At 40.5% G+C, this 24,789-nt stretch overlaps 1 protein-coding gene across 2 annotated transcripts in view; it reads right to left on the minus strand.

The window, feature by feature from the left end:
• UNC13B (unc-13 homolog B) overlaps nucleotides 1-24,789 on the minus strand; it is a 211,927-nt gene that overhangs the window by 65,091 nt on the left and 122,047 nt on the right. For both annotated transcript variants that reach the window (XM_005900762.3, XM_070375689.1), the window contains exons 9-10: nucleotides 21,800-22,114; nucleotides 19,470-19,560 (exon numbers count right to left, since the gene is read on the minus strand). In XM_005900762.3, the coding sequence (XP_005900824.1) occupies nucleotides 19,470-19,560; nucleotides 21,800-22,114 (406 nt within the window). The remainder of the gene's footprint in view (nucleotides 1-19,469; nucleotides 19,561-21,799; nucleotides 22,115-24,789) is intronic.

The raw sequence follows: 24,789 nt of genomic DNA on the forward strand, positions 1-24,789 counted from the left end.
GATTCACCCATCATGCCCACACCAGGCTCTCAAACCTTCCTACTTCTGCTGCCCTGCAACATTCCTCATGACCATGCACAACAAAATGAGGCCCTGCTGGCCAGGAAGCAGGCAGTCTATGGGGGCCACCTTGGAATCTGTCATTACAGAACAGCAGCCCTATACGATAGATAAAACAAGCTTTTAAATTAAGAATGATTTCCTCGGCTTATCCAAGATCCTGAGGAGAAAGCGTTGAAGCTAGAGCCAACATTTGCCTCCCTACTGCCTTCTTCCAATAATACTGCTTCCCCCTCAACCAAGGAAAAAAAATTAGATTTACAGAGACACTACACAACCCATTTCTTAACCATCCACCTCATTATGCAGCCAACACTGACAGCAAAGCAAATACCTCCTAACCCAGTTGGGAGCTGGCTGGATGACAGAAGAGATAAGGGCTGACAGTGCAACCATAACCACGTCTAAATACAGAAAAGAAAAAAAAAAACCTTGAAAACTGTCAAATTTCAGTGGAAGTCTTGGCAAATTTACTGTGGAGCTCCTCATTTTTCAGCCAGAAGAAAGAGGTAAAGGGTTTATTAACACAAGAAATATAGCGAAGACTGATGAAATTGGAATTTCCTCCCCCAGATCCATAGCCACTCCTAAAGAGGTCAGAGCAGTGGCTGTCGTGACCAGGTTTGGGTCTGAGTTTCCTACACTCAAGAGAAGATCAAACTCTCAAGACTGAGAAAGACCCTCAGAGGTAGGACACCACCCATAGAACCTACTTCTTCCTAGTGCATCCACCAGGGGCTAGGACCTCCAGAGGCTGTAACTGAGGCTGATGCATCTGTCTTGTCCATATGCCTATGCAAACACATTCAGCTCATCATCGAAGCAGTCTGAGTTTTCCAGAAAAACAAAGGCTCAGACAAGAGAAAATGTGTTTAGGACATGAGGTGTAACAAATCTGCTATCTCTAGTTCTAGTCTTCAGGAGAGCACTCATCTGGCTCTGTCCAGAAACTACTTTTGTATCTTTCCTCCTTCTCAAGGTTCAGCAAAAGAAACAAGGGGCATAAGCGAGAAAGTGGTAAACAGCAGTCACTGTAAACTCAGTAAAAAAGCAGTGCTCCTTTTGTCACTGTTCAACAGAGCCCAGAGAGTGCCAGACATTATGTGACCAAAGGACAATCAGACCTCCTCAATGAACTAGTCTTTTGTGTGCCCAGTTGCTCAACTGTGTCCGACTCTTTGCAACCCTTTGGACTGTAGCCCGCCAGGCTTCTCTGTCCATGAGATTCTCCAGGCAAGAATACTGGAGTGGGTTGCCATTTTCTCCTCCAGGGGATCTTCCCGACCCAGGGATTGAATCCACATCTCCTGTGTCTACTACACTGGCAGGCAGATTCTTTACCATTGAGCCACCTGGGAAGCCCCTTTTGGGATAGACATAATTTCTGTTTCCTGAGCCATGTGAGCAAACTGCAGCTCCCTTCTCACCGTGGATCTTTTTCTTGGGAATCCTGGGCAGGCCGAAAAGGATAGGAGTACCTCGTAGAGGTAAGAGTTAGTACAAGCACCCACCTTAGCTGGGCAGCTTCCTCAAAGCAGGGCTGTTTAAGAACCAGCTGGACAGAATTAGGAAAACAGATTGGGTTAAGAAGGAAAATGCATTTATCCAGAAGCTGTGAAATGCTCTGAACAGACATTCTCAAGGTCTGGTTCCCAATTTAAATCTTTGCAGGGATCTTCGCCTAGAGACAGATGAGTCAAGATGGAAATTCAACATGAGACACTGACACTCACGCAGAGTTGTGGGAAGGTTCAGAGCTGCAGGAGCTCTAAAGGGGAACCAAATGGGTGGGTTAGTCAGAAGACCACCTGGTGCACAAAACTCATCTTCAGCTAATGCATCTGAGATTTGCCACACAAAGACCGGAGGAGGGGGTCACCAATCACAGTTCTCTCCTCTCATACAAACCAATCTACGTCTCCTTGGGGCTAAATACAATAGGCTAGGAAGCAAAGAATGTGTCTGCTCCAAACCCAGCCTGCCTTTTCAGATGTCACTACCAGAGTGGCTGGGTCAGAAGCAACACATGCCCACCTTTTCTTCCAGTGTCAACAATCACATCCACAAGGCGCAAAGGATAGGTTGACCCAAGCCTGACTTATGCAGGAATAAGCTTGTGATGCTTCTTTCTCTACAACTAAGTAAAGCCAGGAGCAACATGAAGAGGCTGGTATATGGTCAGACAACCTGGATCTGTTTCATGAGGAAAACACTCTCTTCTGGTGGCACAGTCTCTTTTTCCCCTGTCCTCTATAAACTACTCAGAAATTACATGCAGCAAAGAATGATGGGTGACGGGAGGTGGTTCTCCTTCTTCCCACAGGAACATGCCCGCTAAAGGAGTGAGCAGCCTGGCAGGGACACACTCACTTCACTGATGTGCTAAGACATAGTTGCTGCACAGTCTAAATCAGACTTGACAAGCTGCAAGGCAGGCCTAAGGAGTCACAAACTGCTGACAAATTTCAGTTCTATAATCAGGTCAAGCTCTGATTAGCAAAATTTTTAAAAGCTGATAAACTCTTCAGGACTGTCCAGCTAAACAGGTTTCCAGTCTAGACATCTGAAGCGTGTGGTCCTATTTTCACTCCTGGAACTAATGATCAAAAATACACACAAAATATACACAGCAAAGCTGTGTACATGTCCACCGCCCTCTTAAATAAACTTAGTTAAAGTCACAGTTCCCAGATGAGGGTTCCTTAGGACTAAGGCTGGTGCTGACCTATATATCTGATTATATATTTCCTGGTCTAGTCCACAAAGTGAACTGGTCCTGCCTTAGTCTCTGTATCCCAAAGGAGCCAAGGGTCCATATGCTGAGAATTCTCTAGTGGGAACCCAAAATTCAAAATTTCAGGGGGAAGTAAACCTCTAGCACTATGTTCTGACTGGCTAATATTGATCAAATATCCCCTTCAATTCTTTGTGGCTTGTTCTGAGATCTACCTGAGTGAACCCAATTCTGGAAAATTCTCTTAGTGTAGGCTCCTGTTTCTATAAGCTCTTCAAAATATGTGCCTAGCCAACAAACAAATCTCAAGTGTCTTGGGACTCAATGAAGGGACTCCCAAAAAGGAGGGGTTTTCCCTGTATGATTTTCTATATATTTAAATATATTTGGTTTGAGGCATTGAGTTATAGAAAACTAGCTAATGTTCAAAGAAGGAAGAGAAAACTTAAGGGATACCTATATTATTAGCTGGGGATCTCTGACAGATTACTAGGGGGAGAAAGGGCTTCCCTGGTGGCTCAGACAGTAAACAATCTGCCTGCAAGTTAAGAGAGCCAGGTTTGGTCCCTGGGTCAGGAAGACCCCCTAGAGAAGTGGGGGGGGGTCCCCACTCTTCTTGCCTGGAGAATTCCATGAATGGAGGAGCCTGGTGGGTCCACGGGGTCATAAAGTGTTGGACATGACTGAGCGACTAACACACACACACACACAGAAGAAAGGGAAGTACTCAACTAGGTAAAGCAGAAGTGAGAAAGCACTGGATTTAGCCTGAAAGCAGGGAATGCCCAAGGGAAACCCTGTTGGTGGTACAGGCATTGGAACCCTATGCTGACAGCTCACCCATACATCACACCCAGAAATAACCTCTCTCCTCAGACACAAGATCTTTAGAATCCCTATATTCTAATTCTCTATTCAATGACAGAATCCTCTTGCAAAATCCTTTATCCCCTCCTATATCACAAAGTCTAATCAATTTACCTTCCTACCTATAAAATCGTCCCTTTTTCTACAACCCATAGTCTATGCTTCATTATCTCTCACTCAAGTTGCTTTAAAATATCCATCCTCCCTAGTCTCTCTTCCTCCAAAGCCACCTCCCTTTCACCCCTCCTTACTCCTAATCCATTCCTGACAATTTGTTAGAGGGATAGTTCTAAAATGGATAGATTTTTGTCACTCATTTTCTTAAAATCCTTCTGTGACTGCTCTCAGGAAAAAGTCCATGCTCGCTCCTTGGCATATTATCAAAGTTCTTTCTTGACCTGTCCATGTCTAGAGGAATCTAAAGTACCCCAATTCCCTAAGTTTGGTCAAACCAAACTCCTTACACTCACTGAATGTGCCATCCCGTCCTTTGTTCTTTCCATACGACACTGTCTAGAGTGCTAGCAGAGAGTAAAAACCAGTATGCTGAGGATGCTAAAAAACCTTACAAGTGCTTGTCAGAAAACAAGACAAAACAGCAAAAACTACTTTGGTATCTTGTTATGGGTTGAACTGTGTTTTTCAAAATCCATGTGTTGAAGTCCTCATCCTCAGTACCTCAGTGTGCCACCTTGTCTGGAGACAGCGTCTTTAGAGATGTAATCAAGTTAAAGTAAGGTCCTTAAGTTAAGCTCTATCCAACATGACTGGTATCTTTATAAAAAAAGAAGTCTGGACATAAAGATATAAAGAAAAAACAGTATGAAGAGACACAGGGAGAAGACGACTACCTACAGACCAAGGAAGAAGACTGGAATAGATCCTTCCCTTACAGTACTCAGAAGGAGCTAACCCCGCTTTACACCTTGATTTTGGACTTCTAGCCTCCAGAACTGTGAGACAATAAATTTTTGTTGTGTAAGCCACCCAGTCTGTGATCCTTTGTTATGGCAGCCCTAACAGACTAGTACAGTATCTCTGAGCATTAGGGGTCGCAAAGAGTCAGACACGACTGAGCAATTGAACTGAACTGAATACAATTTCACCAAAATAAATAAATAATAGAATGAATAATTACTAGGTACCTGGGTATAATACCAGGCATGATGAAAAGATATAATCCTTGCCCTTAGGGAGTTCATAACCTAACAGAGGAAATATTATGATATGGAGCACTGCTACACATACCCATATTCTGAGGAGTGTTAGCGCTTGTGCTTGGAAGACTGATAGTGACATTTGCTGATAACGCACATACATGAAAGGAGGTCAAGGAGAAAGAAAAAACAATGAGTACAGTTTAAACATGCTGCATCAGGTACCTATGAAATTTCTGGTGACAATATCACAGGCACCGTGTCATGAGTGTGGAATTCATGAAAGAGGACTGAAGTAGATAAAGAAATCTGGGGTTCATTAGTGTATGGGTGAGATTATCGACAGAAGATCATGAGATGGGAAACAGAACCCTGGAAATCAAGTTTTAAGGGGCAAGCAGAGAAAAAGAAATGCTGAAAGGGAAACAAAGATGGAACTGTCAGAAATAAGAAAAGGACTTCAAGGGACAGATATGGCCAAAGCCAAGAAGGAAGAGCATTCTGGGTAGAAACCAGTCAACAGCTTTTGTCTCACCTGTCATAAGAAATGCTCTAGGGTGTTCGTTTTCATCTAGAATGCCCTTCCTAATTTGTCATCTTTGGCTATTTATGTCTGAATGTCCTTAGGTGTGGACCAAATAAACACATTTCCCTAGCATGCCTGAAGATGACAACCAGCAAAGGAAAGTAGACACCCACAGAATTGGCAAAGATTATTTGCTACAACTCACCTCTTCCCTTTGGCTTGAAGATGTCTTATTTTATATATTTGACTGTACTTCAGGATATGCTTGCTTTGGAATGATGGTAAATCTCAGCTGCCTTGTTTATGGAAAGAACACAACTTGCCACTTACAAGGAGTCATGGATCTCCTTAATGACTTGCTTAAGGAAGCAAGTTATCCCTTGGTTTCTATCCTTCTAAGCTCATTATTTTATTTCTTGGCTATTTCTTGATATTGAATAACAACTGTTGATGTAGCCCTCTCTGGGAATTCCTGTGACAAGACTTCTCTGACCACCTTAACTCAAAGGGATTACTCCTTACTTTATAGTCTTATGGCAATTATTTTGTTATAAACCTTTTCATTCCTTTTGGACTAATTACCTATGGTCTTGCAATACCACTTCATACTTTTAAGCAATCTTCCCACAAAACTTTGCTGAGTGCCTAAGGAATCAAAAATTATAGGGATAATTCGTTCCTGACCTCAAGTACGATCTAGGAAAGGAGTTAAGCTTCCAGATATACAAGGAAAATGCCAGTAGAAAGCAGAAGTAACAAGAAAATAAGTGGCCAGGAATAGGATCTCTGAATCCCTGAACTCTTTTTTTTTTTTTTTTAACCTACATGTACTAGGCCCTCAAGGCATATTAAACAGAGAAGACACTCCAGGTGAATACTGGAGTGTGTAGCTACTGCCTCCTCCAGGGGATCTTCCCAACCCAGGGATGGAACCCAGGTCTCCTGCATTGTAGGCAGATTTTTACCATCTGAGCCACCAGGGAAGCCCACTCCACATGAAAATTCACTCAATTCCTAAGACTTCTGACTCAAACTCTTGCTAGGCCTTCTAACTTATATCAGGCTGCACCATAAAGACATCTTGAATAGAAGAACAATTTCAATGACAAGTCAAGCAGTCTGCAACTTGACTCTTTGCTCCTGGGTCCATATCCTTGACTAGACATCTGAATTTCTCCCTGTGCAGGAGGAAGTACTAAAAAAAAAAAAAAAAATCAAAGGCCCAAATCAGTTTTTTTCACCTGCCTTTTCATGCCCCAATTTATTTCCAACTGAAGAGCTCCTGCCTCCAGCATTACAACTGGAGTGTCTATTCTTTGGGCCTGGAATGAGAGGGCAGCCTTTGGCAATGTCTAAAGGTTAATGTGAGGGACTAATATGTATAATAAAAGACACAGGTGAAATGTATGAGAATTTGTAAGAGTAAATATTTCTACCTTTCAAGGTGTTGGTTTGGATGAGAATCAGGGAAGGCTCTGTGAAAGAGGCAAAACTGAAGAGAAGAAAAGGCATTCAAGGCAGAGGATATAGGATAAACAAAGATATGAAAAGGACAAAAAGGACATCACATCAAAAAGGTGTGATGTTGGAAAGGAAGGAAAAGTAACATATACTAAATGTTAACAACATGCCAGTTCCTACCCTACATGTATTATCTTATTTAATCCATATTTATTAACGGAGGCAAACAGTATCCAATTCGGAAATGAGAAAACTAAGTTTATAAGAGACTGGGTGACTTGCCTAAGGTTACATAGTCGGTAAGTGGTGGAGCCATACCTCAAATTCAGGCTCTTGCTAATTCCAAGGCTCAATTTCTTCCAACTGTATGATATGTGCTCTGGATTAACAAAGGTTAGCAAAGTAGGTTGGACCAATTTATGGTGGTCATGGATGTCAAGCTAAAAAGTTGAAATTATAATTTAACTACCAATGGAAAGAAAAACTAATGTTTTTTAAGAAAAAAAATTTTCATTCATTCATTTACTCATTCACTCAGTCACATATATCTGTTAAGACTTGCTGGATGCCAGGCATCAGGGATATAAAGTTTAACAGACACAGTCTCTATTTTGTATTGCCATACTCTTTTCACCTAGCTTTTATTTAAACTTTTTATTGAATTGTAGCATACATACAAAAAAGTACACAAATCAAAAGTACACCAATGTAAACAGAATTCAGATCAAGGACAGAACATCATCAGAATTTCAGAAGCCCCACTACACTTGTATCTAGTTACTACCTACCCCCTTACGCCAAAATAATCACTATCCTGAAATCTGACACCACAGGTTACTTTTGCCTGTTTCTGAATTTAATACAAAAGGAGTCACATAGTAGCTACTCTTTCAAGAAGTATATAATCTTGAGGTCAAACAATTCCAGGACAGTATGATAAACACCAAAATCGACTATATATAAAATGCTATAGAAAGAGAGAAAAATGTGTATCTAATTCTAAATGGGGACTTTCAGGAAGGCTTCAAAGGATGTGACATTTAAGTTGAACCCTGAGCACAAGCAGTAGCCATGACTAATGCTCTTTTTCAGAAAGATAAGTCTGATAGTGGAATACACAACAGATTCCAAGAAAAATAAATAAAAGCAAGAAAACAACTGGAAGACTATTACCATAGTCTAAGCAGTAAAGAGAACATGAATGCAGAGAGGAACAGAGAGGGGACTGATAAAAGATATTACAGAGAGAAAAAGAGCAAGATCTGGCAAATGAGCTAATGTAGGAGGTAAAAGAGAAGGAAGAATGACACCATAATTTTGAGTGGGTGAACTAGCAAAATGATGGTGATGTTAGTACAAACAGAGAACAAAGGAAGAGGAAGAGGCCCAAAACAGAAGCTTCAAACATTGAGATATTGTGGTAACACAGTAGCAGATAACTAGATATGAAGGATAGAACCTAAGGAAAAAAGGGAGGGTGAGAAGTATATATTTGGGAATCATCTGCTTGAAAGGCTTGTTGGGAGTCTACTGGCTGCCCGGCATGGAAGCCAGGATCAAGCACAGTACTGGCCATAGAGCAGTTCAATTAGTGTATATCAATCAATGACTGGATTAGAGGCTGAGGAGATGCAGATTTGAGATTAAAAAAGATGCCTGAGGAGGAGAGTATAGAAAGAAGAGACAGAGACAGACAGGAAAGGAGGCAAGCAAGGCACCAAAGAACCAGAAGAACCCATGAAAATAGGAAGCTACAAGTAAGGAGTTTCAAAAGTTACTAGGGAATGCCACAGAGTAAAATGAGAATAGAGACTGAAGTATCTGACCAAAAAAAGTGTTTAATATTTAAGTTAATGATGGATATTTCTATCTACTCTCTGGCCTACAAGCTCCTAAATAATAAGAAAATGCTGGGAACTTCTCTGGCGGTATAGTGGTTGAAAATCCACATGCTGCGGGACAACTAAGCCCACATGCCCCAACTACTGAGCCTGTGTGCTGCAACGGAAGACCCAGAGCAGGCAAACATTTTTTTTTTAATTCTTTTAAAAAGAAAATATCTTACAAATAGCCCCAACAGTACCTAGTTGTACCCACTTATTAGCTGGCTTGATTTTTTTAAAAGGAATAACTATATTAGCTGCTTCCTTTTAAATAACTTTTGCAGATGAATTCTCTCTTACAGAGCAAGAATTCCTTCCCAGACAGGATCAAATGCTCCCAATCGCTGTATAGTCACATAAGCAGCAAGAGTGAAAGCAGAAGAAAGCAGAAAGGGCTGCTTTGTTTCTTATTCCTTCCATATACATTTACAAAGTACTTCTCTTTGCTAACACTATGTCCAGAAAATACCACCAGCAGGAGTGAAGGCCTGCTGCCAGAACCTGACACCCTCCTCTGACTCTAGGTGGGCTAATGATATGACAGCATTCCTCAGAAATGTTCCAACATACTCCTCAGAAACCAGAGCCAAACTCCACCTTTTGAAACAAGGCGTCCCAAATCCCAGTCCCAGATGTGACGTCTTATAATTCTCAAGGTTCACTCACAGTTTAGAATGAGATCTAAGGTTTACAGAAGAACAATCACTGATAACCACCCAGTTTCAGGACATAAATGGGTCCAGAATATTTCAGAGAAAGGTTAAGCATTTCCCCTGACAAGTACACAAAAACAGCAAAGTATTTCCACAGTGCCCAGGGTAGCCTTTGGCCTGCTCTCCCAGGCTCCTCAGGGTAAAGCACTCCACAGATGTTTTTCCTTGCAGGTCCCAGAGAAGCACCATATATAGACAGCCTCATCTGAGAGATCCGCATAGCAAGTTATCCCAGGAACACCACGCCATCTGTAGTCTAGAGCCCTGTAAGAGCCTGAAATCCTCGGGACTGGCTCTATGCCATTTCAACCATCGGAAGCAGCTTCACCGGGTTCCCATTTGGCAGCAAAGCCTCCAGCTGTGCTCCCCAACACCTTTGGCAGGTCACTAAGGCCTAGGCTAGGGAGGTCATGAGAAAGCCCTGTCAACACTTCAGTAATCAGAACCCCACTGATGACTTAGGCAATTGTGTATAAAGCTCTGCCCTCAAAAATGCATTTTTCTATGATCTCACCAAAACTATGGAGAGGGGACAGTTATTATTCCTAATTTTACTTTGTTCAAGTTCTCTCAGATTTTGAGACTAAGCTACTGCAAGGACCTAGTTCTTTGTATTTCTAGTTGAGGCCTAAATTTTATTAGTAATAGGGATAAGAGTAAACAAATACAAAAGGCACTGGATATCATGCATGGGTCTGCATACAGCAGCCTAGAGAGCATATTTCCCACCAACTAGACCTTGGGAAATAAAAGATTCTCAGCTGAGAAACACTGATGCTTCTGAGCCATCTTCTTCCCCCTTCTGCCCAAGTTTTTGTCTGCTAGGGCTGCTATAATATACTACTACAGACTGGGTGGCTTAAGGAACAGAAATTGATTCTTACAGTTCTGGAGGCTGGGGGTCCAAGATCAACGTGGAGGCTAGGCTGGTTCCCTCTGAGGCCTCTCTCCTCGGCTTATGTAGACGGCCATCTTCTCTCTGTCTTCACAAGACCTTCCTTCCATGTATGTGTGTATCCTAATCTCTCCTCACAAGGATATAGTCAGATTTCAGCAGGGCCTATCCAAAGTACCTGTTTATTGTAATTACCTCTTCAAAGGCCCTATCACTGAATACAATCACATTCTAAGACGCTGGGTATTACAACCTCAACATAGGAACCAGGGAGCGGAGGGCAATTCAGCCCATAACAGGTAGAAAAGGTAAAATCAGAGCTTTTAGGAATTTAATATGAAAACTCATCAGGAATTTAAAGGCAGGGGAATAAAGGCTACAATCTAGAACCAAAATCCAGGCACCCTGCTGTTTTCCTTTCTCATGTCAAGAGTCTTTGGACTAGAGTAGAAGGAACATTCTAGTTGTTGGCTTTAGAGAAAAAGAATTAAGCCAATCTCAGCTTTCATCCCTGCTCTGGCCTGCTGCCTACCTGACATGGAGTACATGAGCAGAAGGACCATTTGAGTCCTTTCTGGATATTTCTGCTCAGTTCAGTGCAGATGGGAGAAGAAGAGGTAGAGGCCTTTTCTCTGTGTATAAAGGAATATGCAACAGCTTAATTTCTTAAGGATATCATTACTATTACCCATTCAGCTTCATCTCTGGAACTTCCCTCTGCCTAGTTTTTACCAAAACAGTTAAATTCCAAAGACTGAGCTAGATTTGTATATTAAAATAGCAGAACAGGAGGTGCTGAGACTATCAGGCTGTAGCAAGACCTAGTAGCTCAAGGGCATGCTTCTATTACTAACAAACTGGGCAAGTTTCTTTCACACCCTGTAAAAGCAAACAACATCTTACTGCTTCAGAGGCTCCGGTGATATTGCCAATTTCCTCACAGACATTTAAGAAGTGAGCAGAGAGGAAATTCAGAAAAGGGAGACTGAAGAGACATCAGAGAAGATGAATACTAGAGATGGTTTCTTAGATGTAAAAACAAGAAGGAGTGTGCAGGCACATCAAATACTGCAGTGAGTCCAATAAGATAAAGACTTGAAAACAACCACAGGATAAGGTAGCAATGGACCTTCACAAACATAGTTTTAATGAGCTGACAATGAAATAATCTGGGAAAAACTTTCCTCAAGTGTATGCCTTGGAAAATAACTCCTACAGGATGCTTTTTCAAATCAGAGTTTCATAGTTTAAAAAGTTTAATGCTCTGTATTTTTTCCCCTCTTGAAGAATCACAACAAACCTAAATATATTCAAGTTTCTGAGAAGTCCTGTGATAAAGCCATCTGTTTATGTTGCACTCTATTGGAACTCAGTGTTTTCCAAATGTCTTTGACCATAAAACTCTTTATCAAATGATAAAGAATCTACTAACATTTCTAGAAAATGGAGTCCTATGAAACACACTTTGGAAAACAGGGTTCTAAGATGACGGTGGTAGATACTAGTATTAAGAAGGCTCTGGAGTTAAATAGGTCTGGATTCAAATCTGGTTCTAACTCTTACCACACAGGTGATCCTGGACAAGTTTCTTTCTAAACCTCAGTTTCTTAATCTACAAAATAGGCCTAATCACATAAGCCTAATTTGTAGAATTATTATAGGGATTCACTTGGATAATGCACGGAAAGCACTTAAAATAATAGTCTTCAATAATGATTACTATGATAATGATGATGACAAGGACTATGGAAAGTAATTGAGATTAGAAGGAAAACTGTGATGTACACACTAACGTTTTCAATGACTGAATGTGGAGGTATGCAAAAGTTGAGGTCTAATTTCAACAAGGAAGGCAGGTGTGAGAACAGTTTATGCAAGGATCTAGTAATGGCCTTGAAGTGGCAAAGAATGCCAGAGAAAACCAAACCTCATTCCTGATCCAGTAATACATGGGTCATTTTCAAAAAGGCATAGTCTCCACATAAAAGGGCTTTAATGAACTGATAGGTTTAAGCCAGTAAAGAATGTATCTGTACTGGTATCAGATATCAGGTAAGGACTCCACAGTTTTCCAAAGGACAGACAGGGCCTGGAGGGCTCTTGTCTAAGAGAGGTCTCTCTAATCTGTGAAGCGGCAGTAGGGCCTGTTCTTAGGTAGGGCTTACCGAAAGTCTGAAGTGGGGTGCTAAAAGCTGTAGTTAAGAGAGATCCAAAAGTATTGGGGTTTACTACAGGATTTGTATTGGAACATTGCGGAAGTAGCAAAATATCAGAAACAACCATCTAACTGAGATCCATCAATAGAGAAGAGAGTACACAAATTGTAATACATCCACAGAAAAAAAATACTATGCAGCTATTTTTGAAATGCAGTAGCTCTTTATGATAGGGAAAAATCTTCAAGATGCAACAATAAATGAATAAAAAGTGAAGGACAATGTATGCAATACACATAGACACATGCTTATAAATGCAGTTTACCTCCAGACTGATTCAAAAGACACAGGTAACAAAGAGATGGGGGAGATGGCCTGGAAGTCTGAAGCAGGAGGAAAACTTTACTTTATACATATCTTTTTCATATAACTTTACATTTTTATATTTATTACTTATTCAAGTCATTCTTTAGTTTTTTGTTTTATTTTTTTTTCAGTGTTACAATAGAAATCGTTAGGGAGAAGGCTGAGAGATTTTGAGGAAAAGGAAGGATCACTGTGGTCTCCATGAAGGCAAAAAGCTGAGGTAATAAAAGTTAAGATAGGCAGACATGACCAGAGCAAAATTCCTGGAGTTTAAAATTACAGAAAAAGTGCTTCTCTTGTGCAACTAAGCCTAAGACATGGGGTCCTCAAAGGCCCTCCATTGAACCTCACTATTTTCTGAAGAGGAATTAATTTTGGGGGGCTTCAACAGCCACACAAGGTGCATGTCTCTTTGCTGGGGGGAGAGTCACAGTCAGAAGAGAACTTTGCAGGAGAGAGTCAGTTTGTTCTGTCTTCATGATCTTTCTTGAGAAAATGTTGATTCATCCCTCAAGCTAACCAGCTACAATCTTGGACCTCTTGTGATGGCCCCATTTAAACACGAGCCTTCTAATCTATTTGCTCAGTTCCATCTCTGCCACTGACTCTCCTCCATCAGCTTTCTTTAGCAACCTAAGAACTTCTGTCAAGTCTTCCTCATGGCCTACCTCCATGCCATCTCCTTCACTGTCCCTTCCACCTGGAACACCCACCCACCTGCTGCCACCGCAGTCTCTGTTTCTAGAGCTAAAAAGTCTCACCTCCTCCCCCAGATTTTTCTGCAGCTAAGCCAAATAAGGTACAGAATCACATCCATTCCACCCACATTACCAACATTACTGCCTCAACAGCATTAGCAATGTCAAACACTCATTAAGTACATATAGCCAGGTACTCAGCCAGCCCAGATACAGAGATGACCTATATGACCTCTTCCCTTAAGTTGCTGACAGTCTTACAGGAATGGCATAAGGGTAGCTAGGTCCATATGGCACTTTCTCAAAGTCTATTGAATGCACTATAAGCTAAAGAAGTGTAAAAGATCTACAAACCTATGCTGCTGCTGCTGCTAAGTCGCTTCAGTCGTGTCCAACTCTGTACGACCCCACAGACGGCAGCCCACCAGGCTCTGCTGTCCCTGGGGTTCTCCAGGCAAGAACACTGGAGTGGGTTGCCATTTCCTTCTCCAATGCATGAAAATGAAAAGTGAAAGTGAAGTCGCTCAGTCGTGTCTGACTCTTAGCGACCCCGTGGACTGTAGCCCACCAGGCTCCTCCGACCATGGGATTTTCCAGGCAGGAGTAGTGGAGTGGGGTGCCACTGTAATCCAAAAATGCCAATTAAAACAAAGAGATACCATTCTTCTTCTGCCAAATTGACTAAAAATTTCTAAAACAGTAATACTCAATCTTGGTGCAAGACATTCAATTACTGAAAGTATAAATTGGAAAAACTTTTCTGAAAACACAGGTAGAAGCTTATCATAAACCTTTAAAAGGCATGCACTTTTAAACTCAGCAATTTATCTGACTACTTTCAGAAAGCTAAGTTAAATAATCAGAAATGAAAAGAAACTTATGTATAATGATATTCATCATAGCTTTATTTATAACAGTAAAGAAATAAGAGGAACTATTAAGGAACATCTACATGATGGAATACTGTAATCTACCAATAATCATTAAAACATGCTTTTGAAAAATACTTAATAACTCAGAATAAAGCTCACAAGACAATGCCTAAGGGAGAAAAATTCTAAATTCACACATAGTAATATAAACTCTGTTAACTTTATATTAATGTATATATAAATTATATAACATAGCTAACTTCAATAGTTAGTATTTTGCTGTTATTGGCTTTAGGTGCTAGGCCTTGGGAAACTTTCTTTTTAAAGAATTACGAGAAGATAAAGAAGTACAGGGAGATTTCTGTGGAAATGCTAATGGGCTTTTCTGATGACTTAAGCATCCATAAAAGACTGGCTAAACACTCTGCCAGGTTCTATATTGAGCTCTAGAACAGCAGCAATAAAAAGCATAGCCCTGGCATTCAAAGATCTTACAAGTACACAGGATAGATGTAACAGTAAACAAGTAACTCCATTAAACGCAAATTTAGCCAAAGTATGGTAGTCTCTCTTTATTCTGGGGCTATGTTCCAAGACCCCAGTGGATGCCTGTATGTATATATAAATTAACAGTAATAATTAATGATAGAACAATTATAACAATATAGTTATCTCTCAGTATCCACAGAAAATTGGTTCCAGGACCTGCCATGAATATCAAAATCCAAGGATGCTCAAGTCCCATAGTTGGCCTTTGGGATTCAAGGTTGTGCATCTGCAAATTCAACCAATCAGAGATTGCATAGATCTACAGTGTTTATTTTTAAAAACCCACATATAAATGGACCCATGCAGTTCAAATCCGTATTGTTCAAAGGTCAACTGTATACTGTAATAAAATTTATGTGAATGTGGTCTCTCTTGCTCTCTTTAAAACTGTAAAAACCTAATGCTTTTTCTAATTTTACTAAGCATTTATCACACACTATGACCACAACTTTTGCAGTTTGAGGTGTGACAGCAAAACTAGCGTGAATTTCTTTTTCCTTCTTACCAATTTCATGGTTAGAAGATTCATCCTAACTATAGATCTTAGCCACCTCAGTGTATCATTTTTTCTTTCCTTATTTTAAATTTACTTTTTAAAAAACTTTTTCTTTTGTATTAGAGTATTGCCAATTAACACTGTTGTGATAGTTGCAGGTGATAAAACAGTGAAGGGACTCAGCCATACATATACAAGCATCCATTCTCCTCCAAACTCCCCTTCCATCCAGGCTGTCACAGAACATTGAGCAGAGCTCCATGTGCTGTACAGTAGGTCCTTGTTGATTATCCATTTTAAATATAGAAGTGTGTATATGCCCATCCCAAACTCTTAACCACCCCTCTTGCCTTTTAAAAATCAAGAACTTTCAACCATTTCTCTTAAAGGAAGCACTTTACTGCTTTTCAGTGGTATATATGAATTGCCAGACACATGCACACACACTACTTTTATATAAGAATAACTAATAGAACTCTATTTGGTGCTCTGTAATGACCCATATGGGAATGAAGTCTAGAGAATAGGTATATTGTACATGTATGGCTGATTCACTGTGCTACACAGCAGAAACTAATACAACACTGCAAATCAACTGTACTCTAATAAAAAAACTAATAAAAAAATAAAAGAGAAAAGTGAAAAAAATAATGAGTTGCTAGCATCACTACTCTTGCACTCTGGAGCCATTATTAAGTAAAATAATGGTTATCTGATGACAAAGACTGCCATCTCATGACAGTCAATTGGAGCTGAGACGGCTACTAAGTGTTTAATGGGTGGGATATGTTGAACAAAGGGATGATTCACATCCAGAATGAGAAGGAGTGGGACAGCATGAGATTTCATCACACTACTCAGAAAAGCATTCAATTTAAACTTTATTATTATTTCTGGAACTTTCCATTTATTATTTTTGGACTGTGGCTAACTACAGGTAACCAAAACTGCAAAAGGCGAAACCAAAGATACAGGTGGGAGTCTACTCTATGCACAGAGTCTGGAAGTTTTACCCAAAAAATGACACCTGACTGGATATAAAAGATGTGGATGAATAGTTAGAGACACAGAGAAGGAGAAAGAGTATTTATTCCATGCATGGAAACAGTAAGTACTTTGAACAAAAGATTTTATATATTGGAAATGTTGACTAAACAGAGTATGGAAAGAAGCAACACTGGAAAGGAATGTAGTCTATATCATTGCTATTCAAATTCTTTCTGCAAAGGATCTGGTTTTTTTATTCCCAATATGTCATGACATTACTAGTAAGAGTTTAAGTTGGTGGAAGGCAGATATACTTTGGGATAGTTATTAAAGTTTTTCACAAATATCCCAATCTATCTATTTCAAGGTATACCATTTGCTTGAAGTTATATATGATTATATAATTTGGTTAAGCCATAGAAATATAAGCAAAAGTGACATGCTGTATCTTCTGGGCCAAAGAGTAATCTGCTATGTTCTCTTTCATTTGTTATCTTTTCTTTCCCTCCACCACCAATATCGGCAATGTTCTAGAAGCTGGCTGATCACTTACCCTGGATTGCACAGAAGATAACAAAGTAGAACTTCTCAACATACAGGATGATAAGAAGCATGAGCAAAATAAACCTTTGTTGTTTTAAGACACTGATAAATGGAGAGCAATATTTATTGAAATTATAAACACATATCCCCTCAAATATATTTGAACACACAAAAAATGATGTATGTAAAAGGTAATCATTTGCAATATGGTTTGTTACAGCAAATGGCCCAAAAGAACCAAATGAACATCAACAGAAGACAAATAAAATACTGTAAATACTGTAGTTCATTCATACAATGAAATATTATGCAACCACTTAAAAAGAAAAAAGTTCTCCTAGAGCTAATATGGAAGAATCTCCAAGTGAAAAAACAAGATATTCCCTGTGTGTATAATATACCATTTTTTTTTTTGGTAAAGAAAAAACGGGGGATTAGAATATAATTAATACTTACACCGGCATAGGGAAATTCTATAATAATAAGAAACTAACAAAAAATTATTATCTTAGGGCAGATAGGTGGAACTTCCAATTACTCAGAAACAAAGTCCCTGGTGCCATACTTAACTTCTTACTGTTTCACAACCTCAATCAATCTGCCAATAAATCTCATCTTAAGTATAAATGGTGTACTTCTGCCTCTATCTTCAGCTGTTATCAGATCCTTCTTTAAACTCTGGCTTCCCTTCCTCCTCTTGGCCACATCTAATCAGCTTTCAGTTACATGACCTGTGTTAAGAATATATTTACTACTGTTTCAATATTCATTAAATTGCAGTCATTCTTGGTTACTCTTAAATAAACCATGCTTTTCTCTAGATGATTCCAAGCTTTGGCAACTGCTTTAGCTATTCTTGAGAGACTCTGAATTGCCTCTTAAAAGGCCTTAACAAACCGCTCCAATACATTCTTGTTTTTCTCATTCAGAACTCTTCTTCTACATGGAGGTTATTTATTTTCCTTTATTATAATTATAAGACCCTTACTTTTGAAAAATTAGTAATAAAAAACTGATGGAAAAAAAAGAGAAATCTCTTCCTTATAGTAGTATGCCAACTAACGAATGTAGAAAGGATAATGGAAATAGAAAGTTACCATTTGGCAACCAGCGTTTGTGGTGGTAGATTCAGACAGGAATCATACATGGATCCTTAGCCTGTACATGGAGATTTGATGAGAACGAGATACTGGCATCGTCTCAGAGTACGGAACCACAAAACACTTAGGAATTGCCAAGAAAAAATGGTGCCCAACAGTGGAGAAATCTAATTGATACAGCCTTAACTAGGTGATTAAGGTCAACATTACAAGGGGTAGGACAGGCTGACAACATGTACTTTCTGATGCAATTCACTAAAAAGAGTCCAATATACCATTTTTGTGTAATCCCTGCCAAGGAAGTATGGCCTGAGTCTGGACATGAGGAAACACTAGACAGACCCAAAGTGAAGAAAACAAAGTGAAAGGCCTATAGTATCCTTCAAAAACAAGAGGAACTGTTTCAGATTAAAGGAGATTAAGAGACAAGATTACTAAATGCAACATGTTAGCCTGAGTTGTATCCTGGACCAGAGAAGAGACATTGTTGGGACAGTTAGCAAAATTTGCATGGGGTTTTGATGACAGTGTTGTCATTGTGGATTTCTTGGTTACAGTGGAGAGCAGCCTTGCCTTTTTGTAAAATACAAAAAGGAAAACATCATGCCTCTCCCTTTCTCTCAAATGGTTCAGCAAAAGATTAATCATTATGGATGCAGGGTGATAAAGCAAAAATAATACAAAATGTCAATAACTGGGGCACTTTGGTGAGCAGGATATGGGAGTTCTTTACACTACCGTTTGTCAACTTTTCTCTTAAGTTTTAGGTTATTTCAAAATAAATTACTTTTAAAGTGTGTTTACACAGGTAAGCATGCTTTCATTTTTAACAGCTGCCAGGTATATAGTACTGACAGCCACTTGTCATCATTTAAAAACCACCTTTCTGCCTGAAGACTGACTACTGAAACACAAATAAAGATACTCCAAACTTGGAACATTGAAAATGAAAAATATTTCTATTTTTATTTTTTTACATTAGATATTAATGTGTTGATGTTTTAGACCTTAAATGAGGGGAGCCCACAGAAATTTCTGAGTAAAATTTCCAACCCTGTAAAAGTCAGCCAGTGGCACTTGAACTGGCTGGCCAAAGGAAATAACAACTAACCCTAACAGGCCCTGAAACAGTCTCCTATCCTAAACTCAAAATAGCCTCTCCGGTGATAGTAGTACCAAAACAGCATTTAATAACAGACCCACCAGGTCTATTTGAGTTCCATTATTTAGGGTAGAAGGAAGTCAACAGCTACCTCCCCATCTCTTAAGGCTCTAGCTTACTTGTCATGCATTCCCAGAGGCACACTATAATATGACTAATCACTGGCTGCTTCTTCAGCACCATATGTCTCCCAATTTCAAAGCAAAAACTGTCCCAGCTAGAACCGGAACAACAGACTTCCTACCTCCTGCAGCTGGAGTCGAACCTTGGTAACTGCTCGGATCCAGTGCGCTCTGGCTTGGGTAAATGGCGAAGATGCAGTCTCCTCAGGAAAACTTGTAACAGAGAAAAGAATGTTCGTTAAAAATAAGCCCAGGTCACAGGATGACAGTGCTCAAGTCAAACTGCCAAATACCTAAAATTAAAAGGTCTGCATTCATGCCTGTACTTGTCTAGTGATTCAAGCCACTAAAACAGCATATCCTGAACATCCAACATGAAAAAAATTCTTCTCTAAAATGACAATTGCTTTTAGCTTTTCATCTGTTCCCTCTCTTTCTTTCCCTTTTTCCACTCACCTGATGAGGCAGCTCACTGGAACAGTTAGGGGTCAGGATACCAAAAGCAGTGACAAGGGCCCTAAGCCAGTGGCTAACAAGGAAACGGTGCAGAGGGGCGTGGAGTAGACCTCTTTCCCGCCTCTCAGGATGGCCACTCTCCCTTGGGGGCTCTACATAGCATCCTGGGGGCAGAACTGTGTTTCTGCAAACCCTTTCTACTCCACTAAGTGTTTTGGAAGGCTTATCAATTCCTAGTCTACATCAAAGCACTAAGAAAAAAGGCAGAGCCCTCCTCCTGCTGTGATCTTATTCCTTGAGCTGCCTCAGGAACATCCTAAGTGCAAGGAACAACACACATAACAAAGGAGCTCCGAGGCAGAAACACTAGCCTATATTAAACAAATAATCATCTAGGTTTTACCTGTGGAATAGTGGTTCATTCTTGGTGATGATGCTTCTCCCCTCGCTCACTGGCATCTATCGCCAAGGCAGTAAACAAGAAACCACCATACAGACACACAAAATATATGCTAGGCACTGATGCCACTTAACTGCATCAGTTGTTTTAAAACATCTGTGGGCACTTCTGAAACCAGCCTGGATGTCACTTGCACAGCTAGGATCTGGGATGACAAAGCCATGAGAGAAGGACGGGCACTTCTGCTGCTTGACCAAGAACTCTACACAGACAATAACATCTTTAAAGTCCAAAGTCTACAAAGAGCTATCTTTCAGTGAGTTGTCAGTCAAGTTAAAAAAAAAAGCTGGTCCAGAACTCAGTCTCTCTGATGTCTTGTCTACTAGATGAGCCACCAGAGACAACTAAAAATCAGGAAAACAAACAGAAAATAATTTTCTACCTTCGAGTGGTACAGTAGAGGCATCAACTGTTTTCTAACTTTTACCATATAATCAGTGTTCAGTGCTCTGATCTTCCCATGACCTTAAAATTTGAGATTTTAAGTCACACCTAGCTCTTGTCACTCTACTCCAGTGGTTTTCAACTAAGGACAGTTTTGCCCCTCAGGAGAACTCTGGCAATAATATCTGGAGACATGTCTGGTTTTCACACCAAGAGCTGCTGGTGTGAAAACATGTAGTGTGCAGACATGTAGTGTGCAGAGGCCAGGGATGCCACTAAACATTCTACAAGGCGTACAATAGCTCCCCATAACAAACGATAATCTGGCTCGGGGAGTCCCCTGATGGCCTAGTGGTTAAGACTCGGTGCTTTCACTGTGGAGGCCTGAATTCAACCCCTGGTTAGGGAACCACACCACATGCTGCACAATGTAGCTAAAATATCAAAAACAAAACAAAACAAAAAAACGAAGAAAGAATTATCTGGCTAAAAACGTTAATAGTGCCAAGACTGAGAAACCCTGCTTTGTCCCAACCTATCAGCAACTTACTGACCAATTTAGCTCAACAATAACAATACTCAAACTCAGTACTAAGCTTCATTATGTGACTGTTAAAAGGACAAGTTTAAAATTTTCCTTCTTCTGGGTACCAACTGCCAGATGTACTGCTAGGCCCCAGGGAGACAGAAAGGTGATTTAGATCTGGCTTCTAGATCAGTTCTTTAACTGCCTCCCAGATTAGTCAAGAGAAAAAAAAAAAAAGAAAAACAATGTTCACCAAAAAAATTTAAACATTAATAGGCTAGGAAGCCTGTTTTATTTGAAGCAGCTCCTCTGAATGAAATAATCTTCAGGGCTCAGGTCAGTTCCAGACTCAGAGGTTGTCATACATGGGGTCAACTAGTAAGCCAAGAACTACAGACTCTAGAAGGCCTGGTACACTGCAGCTACAATGTTCTTCAGAGTTCCTTGAAATACTTTGGTAATTACACCAGAAAACAATGGAAGCAGTGCAGAGATAAGCCTCAGTATCCTGATCACAACCATACCCAGCTGCAGGGAAACAAACAGAGCAATTGCATTCTGTCACCAGTACCATAGGGCAGGTACTGAGGAAACCATATGAGCTCCTCAAGGTAGCCATGACCTACCTCTCCTGGGGGCTTCGGACAAGGTCTTTGTGTAGCACCATATCTGGGGGCGGATGGGCTATGGCATCTTCTTTCATTTCCTTGGGTTCACACACTCCCCTCTTCTCCTCTTCACCTGTCACCTCCAAGGCTTTCTCTTGTTCTCCAAAACCCACTTGGCCATCCCTGGAGAGGCTGCTGGAGCTGTGGCAGGAATGAATGGAGTCCCTCTCCCGACGGTCATCATCTTGTTCATGACACTGGTCCAGTTCACTTAACTGAGAGCTTCCTTGACTCACGTTACAGGAGGAGCCATACCTACTACTGCTGGTGGGGCTGTGAGAATGAGAGGAGGACAGATTAGTAAATAAATACAAACTAAACACTGGAACAAAATAATGAATGAATCCAGGAAATAATGATTCTATTAGTGGCAAGGATCACAAACAGGAGGTTCCTGGGAAGAGAGGAGCAAAGTTCACATTCTAGAAGAACTAGGCTCTATTCAGCAAAATCACAACAAGGAAAAACAACACAGCATGCTGGGTTCTCCAATAGCACTTAGCCCCAACCCTGCAACTGACTTTGAAGAATTTTTTATCTTAATCTGCTATTTTGTAAGCATTAAGAATTATTCAAATAGTCTGTTTATGCCTAAAATTCTCTGCTCGAACTTCTTAAAAACAACCTGTCCAGTGGCTGTAATCAAAGTTTTCTAATTTTCACAAAGTAAAATGGATAGATGAACTCTACTCCCTTTTTCTGTTACCTATTAAATTGAGAACTCTTTTCTTCCTCTCCAATTGGAAATATAAAGGTCTGTTCCTCAGAATGTGCAAAGGAAAGTGAATATGTTCCTTCAATTGTCCCTCAACCACCTGCACAAGGTAATGGAAGCCAAATAGAGGCTAGGACAAAGAAATTCCTCAGGGAGAATGGTCTCATTGACATGAATGTTACCGTGGTATCCCTGGCAGCATAGGAAGTATCCCAGAGCCATCTATAACTGAGATCCTCTCAGGTCATGGCTCAGTTTTGGACAAAATGGACACAGTCCAACTCCAAGATCTGAGTCAGGGCCACATTAATGCATTTTTGTTCCTGAAGAGAGACCAGCACAATCCCCTCTCTCAACCACCTGAATTCCCATACCTGGAAAGGAAATTTGTTCTCCTGGTATAAGAGGCATAGAGAAAATGGCAGTGAATCGTGACTGTACAGGAAGAATAGCATTCATAAGTTACTCCCTTGAGCCATATACTAAATTTTAAAGACTCAGTCCTATTCAAAATAGAGGGACTTGGGGATGATCTACATGACCTATCCTAGCCCCATTTGGATAGTTCCATCCCAAGTCAGGGGCCCTTCATTTTAATTCTGTGGGGACAATAGACAAGGAATTCCCTTGCCAAAGAGTCAAGCTTTAACTAAGGGCTAATGTTTATTGTTCTCCAGTGTTATTTTCCCTCCGGTTCCTCCCAATTATCTGGTGTTTCCAGGCTGATTTCTGATTTTTCATCCCATAGCAGTAGGAGAGGTACCAGGCCACTGTGCTGAGTAGTTGCTAACACACAATCTCCAAAGTGTTTGACCAACTTCTTTGGACTGTTTTGGGCCAGTGCTCAAGGCAGCACTCTTAAACTGTCCTGTATGGTACATCTTCTTAGGGGAAATAATAGTACGCTTTGCAGGTGGACCCTGTACAACGCTCCACCATAGAGCACAATGCTCCACAGCAAATGATAGCCCTGAGCTCCTGGGAGACTCTACCAAAAACACCTAAGAAACACCAGTCTCACGGATGATAAAACTCAGAAACTGGAAGAAGCTATGCAAATCCATATGGAATAGGATATACAGTATAGATTAATCCAAGCCATCCTTTGCATTTTATATTCTACTTAGTAATTTCACTGCCACTGGAGAAAGCATCTTAGAAGACTTGGAAAAGCAAAGCAAAGTAGATCTCTCCCAGCTATTATAGATATAGGTGTTCAAAGCCCAAGGAAGCATTCAAGCCTATCACATGGCTGTAATTATTAATAATATATGCCACTCAATGACTTGCTGCCTCTTCTTGCCCTCCCTTCTCCCTTCTACATTATTCAAGGCAGAGCAAGCCAGAGTAAGTAAATCCCAGAATTTAGCCTTTCCTTTAACCAGGAAGCGCATTGTTCCAATAAGTGAATTATATTTGGTAGAGAGAAGAGATGACAATATCCACATATTATTTCTTGTTGCTTAATGCCTAACATGAAGCTCAGGTGCTGGGAAAGACACAAGGAGGATAAAAAGCAGGCTATGGTTAAGCTACCACTAAGTCATTGCATCATAAATGGTCAATTCCTTAAAATCATTTATGATGCTTTAGTTGAGAACAGGCCTTTTGCTGGTCTTTGGTTCCTTGATGTCCAGCAGAGTAACTGGCTGCTGTACATTTGAAACACAGCTAGTGCTAGCAGGCTCTGCCTCCTCTTCATGTGTTTCTGGTTGAAGTAGCTCAGAGACAGTGCAGTGTTCTTCCTCATGACTCTCTGAAGGACAGATATCTTTGGTATCCTTGTCTTCTCCAGATGCTGGGATTTCTTGCTGGTTTTTCACTTCTCCAGGCCTTGAGAGCTCCTGAGTACATATACTTGGCCCGGCCTCCAGCTGCTCAGAGGTCCCAGAGGGCTGAGTCAAGACCTTAGCTGGCTCAGCAAAGGCCCCAGACCTTTGAGAAGACTCCAAAGTTTTGTCAGTCTCACCAGATTTAAGGTCCTGATCACTGCTTATAACCAAAGCTGGAGAGGAGGATTCTGCAGGCATTTGTTCAGAGTCCCCTTTGTTCTCTTTCAGCCATGGAAATGAAAGATCCAGCTTCTTTCCAAACCTTAGTTTTGAATCGCTTGCTACTACACTACTCCCCTTCCCCTCACTACCTCCCTCAAAAAGAGTTGACAGCTTCTTAAAACTGGACATTAAACCAGTCTCTGCTGCTCTACTGCCAGTGGAGGAGGGAGAGGAAAAGA

This window comes from Bos mutus, chromosome 8, assembly GCF_027580195.1.
Source record: "Bos mutus isolate GX-2022 chromosome 8, NWIPB_WYAK_1.1, whole genome shotgun sequence".
In the NCBI taxonomy this organism is placed as follows: Eukaryota; Metazoa; Chordata; class Mammalia; order Artiodactyla; family Bovidae; genus Bos; species Bos mutus.